A 12,689-nucleotide genomic window follows, 5' to 3' on the forward strand; every position below is an offset into this window, starting at 1 on the left:
CGTTCGGCAAACAGCCGTGAATCCTGGGCCGATTTCCGGTTCATGATTAACTTCCACGATTACCGCGGGTTAACTGCTGCAAAACGACGGAGCTGAATGCATACGTCTGTGGCGAAACAAATAACTTCTCCTGCCAAGCAAACTGGCCTCAAATGCAGCGGCCCTCCCACCTGGCGGCACGCCACGGCCGTTAACGACAGCCGACGCCGCTCCGAAGCGGGTCTAATGTCGCCATTTGCTCGCGGAACCTGCGGTGGATCCGCGGCGGGCGCGAGAGTTCTGCCAGCGGCCGACAGTCGCTGCGCGGCCTGCGTACCAGCAGTGCCACCCACCCGCCAGTGCCGTCGAGCCGGCTGTGTGTAGAACGCGGGTCGCCGGCGCCGGTGGCGAGAGGTCACATCAGGCGGGCAGCCGGCGGTGCCGAGAGGTCACATCAGGCGGGCAGCCGGCGGTGCCGAGAGGTCACATCAGGCGGGCAGCCGGCGGTGCCGAGAGGTCACATCAGGCGGGCAGCCGGCGGTGCCGAGAGGTCACACCCGGAGGACTGCCGCGCCCCAGCCGCGTCGTTCGTGCCGCCCGCGGCCCGGCGGCGGCGTCCGGAGCTCCTCCCCATCCCCGCAGGGTCAGCGGCGTCGGTCCCCGATCGGGCGTGACGTCATCCTCACGCCCGGCCACGCCGTTTGTTGCGGCGGCGTGCAGCATCAACGGCATGACGTTGCGCACGTGGATCGACGAGCAGGTACGGTGGTGACGTCAGACGTCGGCCAGTCGCTGGGCCGGACCCCAGTGACGTCACCTGGCGGGATAAGGCGGAGCACGCGACGGTGCGGCGCTCACCTGCGTGGGTGGGTGTGAGGTCCTCATAGCGATGGGGCTTGCCCGGCTGCTGTTGTCATGGCCAGGAGCCTCCCAGCGATGACCTTTCAGACTTCTGCAAGGACAAGGTCTGCCCGACTGCCTCGCCGACCTTATGGCAGGGTCTGGCCGACTGCCTCGCTGACCTTATGGCAGGGTCTGCTCGACTGCCTCGCTGACATCATGGCAGGGTCTGCCCGGCTGCCTCGCCGACCTTATGGCAGGGTTTGCGCGGCTGCCTCGCTGGCCACCGGCCAGGTGGTCAAAATTTTATCGGGTTAGAGGGGTCGACTGATGCCAAATCTTAAAAAATAATGCAGTTTTGATATAAATTCTCGCAAATCGCCCAATATCCAGAGCAAAGCTGTTAGCTGGGGGGGGGGGGGGGGAGGGGGACGGGGGGTGCAAGGCTCCCTTGGCCTTCCAATTGGCCAAGCGGGGTCATTTTGATATCAGCGTCACCCCGCCCGACCGTCCCTCGCAGCCCTCTGTAGCTGCAGCTGTACGTAACACTCCGGTGACGCCAGAGTCTGTCCAGCCTCTCCTCCTTGACCTACGCAGACGACCTTCAGAGCTCGTGACGTCAGACCACGCCCAGCCTCTCCTGGCTGACCCGATCCCGTCCGGGTTGACACCTGCGGCTCCGGGGAGGGGGGGGGGGAGGGGCGGTCCGCTCGCCGGCGCCGCCGAGGACTGGAGCGGACGCGTGTCTTGGCCGCCGGCCGCCTGACCGGGCCGCTCCCACGCCGGCCCGGCCGCGACCGGGCGGCGGGGGCGGCCGTTGTCACGTGCCCCGTCCAACACCGGCCCGGCCGTGGCCGAGCAGCGGGGACGGCCGCTGTCACGTGCCCCGTCCTCGCCAGGTGTGGGCGACCGGCCTGACACGGGGGTGGGCGTGGCATGAGCTCCACGGTTACGGTAGTCAGACTCTGACAAGGGTGAGGACAGCTCGCGGCGGTTCGCTAACCGTCGATAGCCGGGGAGCAGGCACGTAGCCAGGATTCTCCACGGCGTGAGGGGCAGAGCCAAATTTTAAAAGAAATGTCATATTTCCTTCAGGAGGAAATACCGAGTTTTTAAGATTTCCGCGCATTTGGACCGAGGCCCTGCGAAATCGCCCACTGTGCTGTGTAAGCCGCGTGATGCAGGATTGGTGGTGGGGCTGACTCCTGTGCCCCACTGGTTACCTCTGCCGGAGAGTGGCGGGGAGCCGGCAGTGCCGAAACGGGGCAGCTTGACTGGGATGGTCGCCGTGCCGAACAGATAATGCTCCCTGACGGCTGTTGGTCTGAGCACCGTAGAACAGGCGCCTCTGGTGCAGTCATTGGCCCTCGCAGCTGACTGTGGGCAGCACTGGGCTATGTGTGACCATCGCTCCTTGCCAGTAGCTCGAAAGACATGTCGATTCAGCAGGTAACAATGTCGTGTCACTTCCTGTTCAATGTATTTTTCTATGCAACGCCTGGCTACTATGAGTGAGCCACGATTTCGGTCACCATTCATAAGGAGAATGACTGGCCGTATGGCGAAAAAGCGTGTAAGTCCGCCCTTGCGGACTTTGGCATGCTGCTGTTCATGTTACGCCCGTGCAAGGAAATTTATGTGCCTGAAAGTGGAAGGAATTCGCTCATGTCGATGGCAACACGTCCTTCCCTTGGTGCCGTCAGTTTCCATGAGATAAAAGCAGGGGCGAGTCAGACCCTTGGTAAGAGGAGGGAGGCCTGCCCACCTGCCACAACACACCCTCCGCCCCTCCGCCGCCCGCTCTGTCCTCCGCCACCGACCGAGCCCACCGCAGCCGCCGCCGTCGGCCACAATTGGCGGAAGCGGCGGCGAGCGGCGCCCCGGCGGCCGATATTCAATCAGAGCCGTCGCTGGACACGCTACAGTGGCGCCCATTCGCGGCCGGTACGCGCAGAATGGCGCTAACGAACGGATGACGCCGCTCGTGTCACGAGCCGTCGGCCACCTTTCGCGGCGCAGAAGTGGCGTGAGATGCGCGGACTCGCTTCAATTAACGCGCCCCGGCCTGGCTGTCGCGGCGGCGTCAGCGCACCCCGGCCTGGCTGTCGCGGCGGAGTCAACGCGCCCCGGCCTGGCTGTCGCGGCGGAGTCAACGCGCCCCGGCCTGGCTGTCGCGGCGGCGTCAGCGCACCCCGGCCTGGCTGTCGCGGCGGCGTCAACGCACCCCGGCCTGGCTGTCGCGGCGGAGTCAACGCGCCCCGGCCTGACTGTCGCGGCGGAGTCAACGCGCTCCGGTCTACCTGTCGCAAAGTTAGTGCGTCCAAGCCTGGCTGTTGCTAAGCCAACACGCCCCGTCCTGGCTGTCGCGGCGGAGCTGACGGCAGGCCGGCTGGAGTCAGCCGGCCTGGCTGCACGAGCCGGGCAACTGGCTACGCCGACGTGTGGATTTTTCTGACGGGCGTGGGAAACTAGCGTGATTTGCTTCGTGGCCAAACATTAAAAACCGCAGCGCACAGTAAATCTGCAATAATATTAATGCAGAGCTGCGAGACCATCCTTCTGTTAAGGCGCGCTCACAAGGCCTTTTACTGGCGCGTTTCGGTGTGTTTCATGTTGGATCACCTCAATTTGGTGACTTTACAAAGCCTGGATACAAGGCTGGAATGGCTCCGTCTGTTCACTCGTCGGCCCCGGCCGCTTGACACCCGTGCACTGCTCCTCGTCATCAAAACTCGACCGCATCAGCTGATGGAGGGAACCAGGCCGCGGGTGTGCCCTCAGCGCCGGGCCCGGGTGATGAGGCCGCGCCGGAGCCGAGAGCCTGAATCGGAGGAATGTGTCGGGCGACACTGCCGCCTCCGAGACAGCGGAGACACTACAGGCCGCAGGCTTTCCAGATTGGAGGAGAGGTGTGCCTCCGTTAGCTTTAGCTCGAACCTATGCGCTGAATACCGTAGGGAATATTGCGAGGGAGATCAACTCGATTTAAAAGGTGTCCCAACTGGTACTTAGTACAATCAACGGGACTGGAAGCGCACAAGGACACAATTTTGATCGGGCTAGTTAACCTGAACTTTTAAGTCGCCATTTTAATCCGATTCAAGGAATATGCATCGCTTTCAGATGATATGACAAGAACTCACAAAGTTCTCCTGCCCTCTCATCTCCTGCTACGGTAGGAACAGGTGAGAGGTGACAGTGCCCAGCATCTCAGCACGTCGCCAGACCCGCCGCACCGTCGTCCGAGCCCAGCGGTGACCCGGGAGACTGGCGGTGACAGGTCGCTCTGACCTCGGCCTGTTGCCCCGCTGCACCGTCATCCGAGCCCAGCGGTGACCCGGGAGACTGACGGTGACGGGTCGCTCTGACCTCGGCCTATTGCCCCGCTGCACCGTCATCCGAGCCCAGCGGTGACCCGGGAGACTGGACGGTGACGGGTCGCTCTGACCTCGGCCCGTTGCCCCGCTGCGGCGTCATCCGAGCCCAGCGGTGACCCGGGAGACTGGCGGTGACGGGCCCCTCCGACCTCGGCCTGTTGCCCCGCTGCAGCCGTCATCCGAGCCTAGCAGTGACCCGGGAGACTGGCGGTGACGGGTCGCTCTGACCTCGGCCTATTGCCCCGCTGCACCGTCATCCGAGCCCAGCAGTGACCCGGGAGACTGGCGGTGACGGGTCGCTCTGACCTCGGCCTATTGCCCCGCTGCACCGTCATCCGAGCCCAGCGGTGACCCGGGAGACTGGCGGTGACGGGCCGCTGTGACCTCGGCCTGTTGCCCCGCTGCACCGTCATCCGAGCCCAGCGGTGACCCGGGAGACTGGCGGTGACGGGTCGCTCTGACCTCGGCCTGTTGCCACGCTGCACCGTCATCCGAGCCCAGCGGTGACCCGGGAGACTGGCGGTGACGGGTCGCTCCGACCTCGGCCTGTTGCCCCGCTGCACCGTCATCCGAGCCCAGCGGTGACCCGGGAGACTGGTGGTGACGGGTCCCTCCGACCTCGGCCTGTTGCCCCGCTGCACCGTCATCCGAGCCCAGCGGTGACCCGGGAGACTGACGGTGACGGGTCCCTCCGACCTCGGCCTGTTGCCCCGCTGTGCCCCAACCAAGTCCCGCCGAGCGTCGCTGCTTTATATTCCAAAATGTGGCCTGTCCAGCTTGTGGTTCGGAGCGGGCCTTTTGAGGAGGGCGGGTCCGCGCTGATCTGAGCTACTGATTAGAGCAGGGTTTTGAGCCGGTCCGGCCGCGCTGAGCACGGCGTGCCGAGTTACCGGCAGCGTCCAAACGGACCGGAGTATGTCAACCGCTGGACTCAGGCCGGGCACTGACGGCTGGCTGGTCTGTACAGCGATCATTGCGCACTGAATACTCACGTCAAACCTTGCGATGTCGGCAAAGCTGCTATATATGTGCCAGAATGACAAAAACGAGCGCAGCAAATCCTTCTGAAACGTAAGGGAAGCATCTCGTGCTTTGCCCGGCGTCTGATGACGAAAACGCTCCGTCGGGAGCCGGCAGCACAACCACGTGCTCGGTGGTGAAACCAGCGTCTCCAGTTCCTAATGCTTGTAATCCTGCCTAATCTGCGACAGGGCCGTAGTCGACAGCACAATCACGGCATATTCGACGATGAAACTGGCGTCTCCAGTCCGTAATGCGTATTATCCGACGTGATTTACGACAGGGGCGCCCTCCTGGGTGGCGCGAGAAACATTCGAGTCCTGTCCGCTAATGTACGCCTTCGAACACTGCGATGTGGCAAAACCTTTCGATCCTCACGATCCGCCGAGGACCTCCGTTCAGCCCCAATCTGCTAGCTTGTCCCCCATTTCCGAGATCCTGGACGCGCGCCTGGCGTGCGGCAGCGGCGACGGCGACCCGGAGCGCTGCGGCACGGGACGACCCATGAGCGGCGGGGCGGCGCCGCGGCCGGCGCAGCGCGCGCGCCGAGGTTAGCCGGCCCTCGTCTCACCTCCAGCGGCCAGCGGCGGCGCCGTCGGCGCAGCGCCGGCGCTCCGATGGAGACGGATGTCTGTCAGGCTGCTGCCGCAGGGCCCGGGCGGTCGGGCCGGTGACGAGCCACGGAGGCCGCGGGCGGGACGCCGAGAGACCCGGACCAGCGGCCGCTGCTTGGTCGTCGCCTTTACTAGCCCGGCGCTTTGCCGCCCGGGGCTGGACGACGAGTGGAAAATGTTGGCGTGTTTCAGGTGCTGACCATGTCATCGGTCATGGTTTGTCGGGGATTATGTGGCGACAAATCGGCAGTCGGCGATCAAGGCCAGTTAAGGCGAGGACCAATTAGATACGACGCGAAAATGAGACAGGACACAATTTAGTCAGCGCTTGGCGGAAGTATTTGTGGAGCGGACGGATGTGATCTTGTTGTCTTGGGAGGAAATAAACATGTCTAACAGACCATTGAACAGCAGACAAAGTATGGGCAATCATACGTAGCTAGTTGCAAGTAGACAGTAATGCCCTTTTAGCGTGCTCGGCAGTCGGAACGCACGCACATGGCCACGAACAAACGAGGTACGAATGTCCACTCATAGCAATCAGCCAGCAGCCTGCAGCGCCGCGGCGTTACGACACTTCAATTTGGCGATGTGAACCTCCGAAATGAGTTGCACGAACCCTGGCATCGCGTGTGCGGAAGGAGTAGCTCATCAAGGGGGCGCCGCTCCTCTGTTGAGGCGTCCTAATGGCCGAAGTGTGAGACGTCGCGGCGCTCTGCCCCGTCTCGGGGCGCTGAACGTGCCACTGGCGGGGTCGTCACCGTGCCAGGTGCAGCGCGGCCCTCGGGAGTGGACTGCCCGTGCCACTGGCGGGGTCGTGACCGTCCCAGCTGCAGCGCGGCCTTCGGGAGTGGACTGTCCGTGCCATGGGCGAGATTGTGGCCGTCCCAGGTGCAGCGCGGCCTTCGGGAGTGGACTGTCCGTGCCACTGGTGGGGTCGTGACCGTCCCAGATGCAGCGCGGCCTTCGGGAGTGGACTGTCCGTGCCACTGGTGGGGTCGTGACCGTCCCAGATGCAGCGCGGCCTTCGGGAGTGGACTGTCCGTGCCATGGGCGAAATTGTGGCCGTCCCAGGTGCAGCGCGGCCTTCGGGAGTGGACTGTCCGTGCCACTGGTGGGGTCGTGACCGTCCCAGATGCAGCGCGGCCTTCGGGAGTGGACTGTCCGTGCCATGGGCGAGATTGTGGTCGTCCCAGGTGCAGCGCGGCCTTCAGGAGTGGACTGTCCGTGCCACTGGCGGGGTCGTGACCGTCCCAGATGCAGCGCGGCCTTCGGGAGTGAACTGTGTCTACTGCGTCCTCAAGCCTTGAGAAGAAATATCAAATTTCAAATTTAAAATTCCTCGGCACATGCACGCAGAGCTGAAAAAATACGCTTCCATATGACTTTTATATTTTTTCAATACCAGTGTCCTGTGCCAATATTTAATCTTTTTTTTTGTCACAGCCGGCCAGTTTTTCCCGTGGGCCGTTCTTCTGGAGGGCGCGAGCGGCCGCCTGGCCACCGGTACGTCAGCGCGGCTCCGAGGTACCTCAGATGTCCCGTGCTCACTGGTGCATCGCGAGCCGCTCCGTCTGCATACAGAACGTCCCGCCGTGAGGTGACTTCATCGGCCAAGGCCGGCGAGAGGGGCCCGGCAGCGGGGGTCGCGGCCAGGCGGCGACGGGCGGTGTCGGACCGCCGGCCATGGGGTGGAGAGAGAGACTAACCACGGCCGGACACGGCACCTGCTCAGCATAACAGACTACGGTCGCAGGCCGGTGGGACAGTCAGATGAATATTGAGAGGAGGGGATGCAGGATTTGGGGAGTGCAGTGCAGCAGCGCGCAGCGGCGCTGGTCCCCTCCACGCTACCTCCCGGCCGTGTCGGCACCCCTGCGCGGACCTGGCCCGGTGAGCGAAAGGCAGTGCCGCGTCGCTGGCCACCGGAGGAGGAGCCGGCGCGTGCGGCCGGCGCCGGTGCCACGTGACCGGCCACCCCATCACTCACCGGTGACGGCGCATAAACAAGCGCGCTCGCGGGCAGCTAGAGCGTGTGCAGCGGAGGACAAGCTCCGGGGCCAACTGGACGCGAAGCCAGCCAGGGGGAGACAACATGACGTGCGACCACTCCGCCGTGCCTGATCAGGATGGAAGCTTTGGTATCCGGGTAAACCTGGATTTTGAAACTATTTTTTAGACTTCTGCGGTGTAAGATCTTAGATCCCGGACCTGCCGCGATCTCATAAAGTGCAAGCTTGTCTTAATGGTCGGCCATGGCGTCTGGCACGCGGAGATCCCATGCTGCTGAAACGCCTCTGAGTGTGGCCACGGCCACCCACACCGCGACCCGTCACCGTGTCCGAGCCGTGCCGTGACGCTGCACCCGGCCCCGCCGGCCGTCTCACGTGACCAGCTGTCTCGGCTGGCCGGACTGCCGGCCGGCGGAGAGGGCCGGCCGTGGGAGCGGCGGCCGCACCCCGGCGACGCCCCGCCGGCGCAAGGACGTCCCGTCCGGAAGCGCGACGCCGTCCGCGCTGGACAAATCGCCGCCGGTCGCCGAGGGGGGCCCGCCACGCGCTGGCCGGTAATTGTCGCCCGCGGCGCGATGAATGGTCGCTAAACAGCCGACGGCGTCCGCGTCCGTCCGCGCGGACGGTAGCTCCTCTCCCGCCGATGACTCGTGGAACTTCTGCAGCGGCGCGAAATGAGTCCGTAACTGCCGCGCGGCGCCACTAAACGGCTGAGAACATTAAGATGTCGGCGCGGCTGCTCGTCTGGAACATTACTGGTAAATGATCGTCGTCTGTGCCTCCTCCCAGGCACGAAGCCGATGCCGCCGAGTAATGTGCTGAGCCGTGTGGGTAAAGTGCGTGAATTCATGAGCAATGAACAATTTCACGGCGGGCACATGGGCTATCCGCAGCGTTCAGATAGGCACTACACGTCCTCGGCGTGGCGTCAGAGCCAGCTATCCCAGCCCATCCGAGGATCGAGCATCGACCGTAAACCAGGACCCTATGCCTTGCCGGCTCTGCCGCTCTAGAATTAGTGTCGGCACGCAGCAGCACCGCCCCGCGATTACCCCAGCTGCTCTGCACGCGCTGGCTCGGGCGGCGACGGACGCCGTGTCAGGGGATAGCAGAACATGGAGAAGCCAACGACCTGAGTGTGCCAGTGTTTGTGAGCGATGGCGAAACGTACGGCATTGCAAGGTACACTTTCCGTCTTTTGTACGTATATGAGTCAAAACGTTCGTTGGCCTGTGCGTTGTAGGCCTCTGCAAACCGGGAATAATAACGTTCTACAGCTTGTCGTTTGACACCGGTAGCGTTATCATAGCGTGCAGAAGCATAGTCCGATCTTGACGTGCTATCATAACTGGATTTCATTTAGCTCCGATGGCCTCTACGGAAGGATTCCCCTAATGCCCTCCCGTGTGGTGACGTGAGTAGGAGGCGCGAACACGTGTGTTTTTGCTCGGGGAAAAACACATCTTCATAAACCCGCTATAAAACTCGAGCCAGGCATCACACGCTGTGATTTAGCCATAACTCGGCTCCGGAATTTCATCAAAACCATAGACGCTTCTTGCGGTGGACCGTGCGCAGTCAACGCCCCCAAACACAGCCCTCTCTTGACGGCTCGCGACAGGAGGCGGGCCCTGGCATGCCATGTCTCTCGCCGCGGCGACGGTGATCAGACCATGATCGCCTCCCGACCGAAGGCCGGCCCAGGCGGTGGAGCGGGCCTGCGCGTGCACAAAGGTAGCTGCACGCGGACGCCGGTGATGAATCGACCCCGCCGCATTACCAGAACAATGGCGGCGGGCGGGCGCCGCCCGAAACGGCCTCACACCCACCGGGCGTCACACGCGGCGGCGGCGATTGGCCCGGCTGGCCTGGGCCCGGCGTGTGAGGTCCGACGGGCGTGCTGACCGGACCGGCGGGTCCGGCCTGGGCGTGTGAGACCTGCCGGCAACTGCTAGCCACCGCGGCGCTGCTTGGGGCTGAATTAATGGTCTGCCCACCCGACTGCCACTAAATAAACGGCCGTAATTAAGTTGATTAACCGTACATTATCCCGACGCCCTCGCCTAATGGGTCCACCTCGACCGCCGTGAACAAGCCAGAAAACATTATCCTGCCCAGTGATAAGGTCCAGCGCGTAACACAGCTCTGTTGGTCGGCAGGTGTGCCGGCAACGAGTAACACAGCTCTGTTGGTCGGCAGGTGTGCCGGCTGATGCCCGAGCGGAGCGACAAGGGCTTCTACACAGTGTCGCGCTCGGCGCCGGCGGCCGCGCCTCCGGGCCCGGTGGTGCTGATGACCTGGGGCCGACCTGAGGACGAGCCGCGGCCGCGCCGACTCTACATGGCCGCTCACAGCGACCCGCCGGCGCCCGAGCCCAAGCCGCGCCGCCTCGGCTGCTGCCAGATCGCGGCCGCCGTCATCGCCCTGCTCGCCTTCTACGTGCTGCTGCTGATGGGCATCCTCTACGCCACGGGCTCGGTGGACGCCCTGGTGGCCGGGTCGGAGGGGCGTCAGCGGCATCGCCAGAGCGCCGCCGCCGTCGGCGAGCGCGCGCCGGGATTGGAGAGCGTGGACGTGGAGCGGCTGCGCCTCCTGCACAGCCCGGAGGCGGCGTGCGCCGGCGTGCGGCCCTACCTCGCCGCGTTCGTGCACTCGGCGCCGACGCACGGGCTGCATCGCGCCGTGGTGCGGCGCACGTGGGGCTCTGTGCGCGACGTGGACGGCGCCGCCGTGCGCGTGGTGTTCGTGGTGGGCCGCGCGACTGGTGCCGGCGCCGAGGCCCTGCAGGCCGACCTGGACGCGGAGGCGCGCCGCCACGGCGACCTGGTGCAGGCCGACTTCGTCGACACCTACCGCAACCTGACGGTCAAGCACCTGGTCAGCTTGCGCTGGATGCTGACACACTGCGGGCAAGCGCGCTTCATCGTGAAGGCCGATGATGACGCGTACCTGGACGTGTTCCAGCTGGTGCGGTTCATGCGGCGCACGCACGGCGACGCGGCACCCGGCGCGCTCGTCTGCAACGTGCTTCCGGCCGGCACGCCCGTGCAGCGCGCCGGAAAGTGGGCCGTCACGCCGGACGAGTTCGCCGCCGCCGGCTACCCGCGCTTCTGCGGCGGCCTCCTGTACCTGGCTGGCCCCGAGACGGTGGCGCGCCTGTACCGCGCCGCGCGCCGCGACCCCCACCCGCTCTGGGTGGACGACGCGTTCGTCACCGGCCTGGCGGCCGAGCGCGCCGGCGTCGAGCACTTCTACATGAACTTGCGCTACACGTACGACCTGGACGAGCTGCGGCACTGGGCGGCGAGCCGTCAGCCGCGGCCGCTGCCCTACATGGTGGGCCACATGGATGCGGAGGCGGGCGGCTGGGCGGCGCTGGCCGACCGGCTCTGGCAGAAGACGCTGCTGACGAGCCAGTCGGCGTGACGGCGTCGTCACGGGACGCCGGACGACCCGTCACGGACGACCCGGGTGGCGGGAGCTGCCCTGGACATGAGCCGCTCTGGGCATTGCACTGATCGTGACAGCGCAGCATACCCGAGACACTGAAGGTCGGGATGGCGAGCCCCTGCTGCTCTTGGGTCGTTGGGGTTGGTGAGGTACGTGACCTAGGATCTCAAGCGGCACATGTAGTCATGTTACGAGTGTGCTCTTGACACCGGCGTTTGTGTGCGTGCGCAAGTCGAGTGCTTTAACCAATGCTGCTGGCTAACGACGACATCGGTGCGGCGCGCGTCGGCAGAGCCAAAAGCGTTGGTGATGCTTACCACGCTAGTGTTAGTATTGGTGATGCTTACCGCGCCAGTGTGAGTGTTGGTGATGCTTACCGCGCTAGTGTGAGTGATTGTGACGCTTACCACGCCGGTGTGAGTGACGATGATGCTTACTACGAAAGTGCGAGTGATGGTGATGCCTACTACACAAGTGTGAGTAATGGTTGAGCTGACCAGAAGATGGCTGTATGGCCACAGATCAACCGGGATGGAAGACTATATGGCCACGGATGATCCGGGATGGACTAGCGTAAAGCGCCAGTCATAGTCAGAGCTCGAACGGGGTCCGATGCTGTTTACGTGATAGCCGCACGATCTTGTATCGTTTCCGTGTTAGTTCGTCCAGGTGGCTCGATGTACCGCCATTGTACCCACGTCTATAAGGTGCAAATTAGCTATCCGTGTAGCAATAAGCAAAACCCGTCAGGTAACTGTGCCTGCTAATAACACATGATACTTAGAATTAGGTTGCACCATTTAAGTGTGTTACTTGCATCATAATCACCGAGTGCGAATATCACGAATTTACATCTGAAGTGTTGTAATACAACATCAAAGAACATGCTCAATCGTCAACATACTGACTGAGCCTTGACGGCATTGGCAACAAATAACACGACATATGTATTTAAAACAGCTTAGATCTAGCCGAATAGTTCCACACCAGCTTTGAACAGTGGTGACCCGTGATCCCCATTTCGCCTAATGCCCGCTGCGCCGGCCGGCGGCTGCAGCCGTCGTAGCGCGCCCTGAGCCCGAATAAGGGGCGAGGCGCGGGTAGCGACCCTGCAGCCGCTCTGCATGGTCACAGGAAAGCCCGCCGTCGTGGTGCCTCCCGCTTGACCGCCCACGGTCACGACTGCGCAACACGCGGAGGGTCCAGGCTCGTGACCAGAATCATCCTCACAGGGAATCATCCTCACGAGGCAATGTGACACGGTGTCCGGATTTCCGCGAATTTGGACGGAATTTATGCCGATTCGCTCAGTATCTACTGTAACCTTTCGGTGGCTCAAGAGCCTCGGTAGAGGGGAGAGGCATAACCCGCGCCCCTTGGTCACGTGCCTGAGTGGA

At 63.5% G+C, this 12,689-nt stretch overlaps 1 protein-coding gene across 1 annotated transcript; it reads left to right on the forward strand.

Moving 5' to 3' along the window:
- The first annotated feature begins 663 nt into the window (after window positions 1-663).
- Window positions 664-12,170, forward strand: LOC119100682 (beta-1,3-galactosyltransferase 5). Its single transcript, XM_037223762.1, has 4 exons — window positions 664-739; window positions 10,042-10,358; window positions 10,410-10,416; window positions 10,450-12,170. The coding sequence occupies exons 1-4, from the start codon at window positions 710-712 to the stop codon at window positions 11,266-11,268; spliced, it is 1,173 nt and encodes a 390-aa protein (XP_037079657.1). The 5' UTR covers window positions 664-709; the 3' UTR covers window positions 11,269-12,170.
- The last annotated feature ends 519 nt before the right edge of the window (window positions 12,171-12,689 follow it).

This window comes from Pollicipes pollicipes, unplaced genomic scaffold, assembly GCF_011947565.3.
Source record: "Pollicipes pollicipes isolate AB1234 unplaced genomic scaffold, Ppol_2.1 Scaffold_2555;HRSCAF=2994_pilon_pilon_pilon, whole genome shotgun sequence".
Classification (NCBI taxonomy): domain Eukaryota; kingdom Metazoa; phylum Arthropoda; class Thecostraca; order Pollicipedomorpha; family Pollicipedidae; genus Pollicipes; species Pollicipes pollicipes.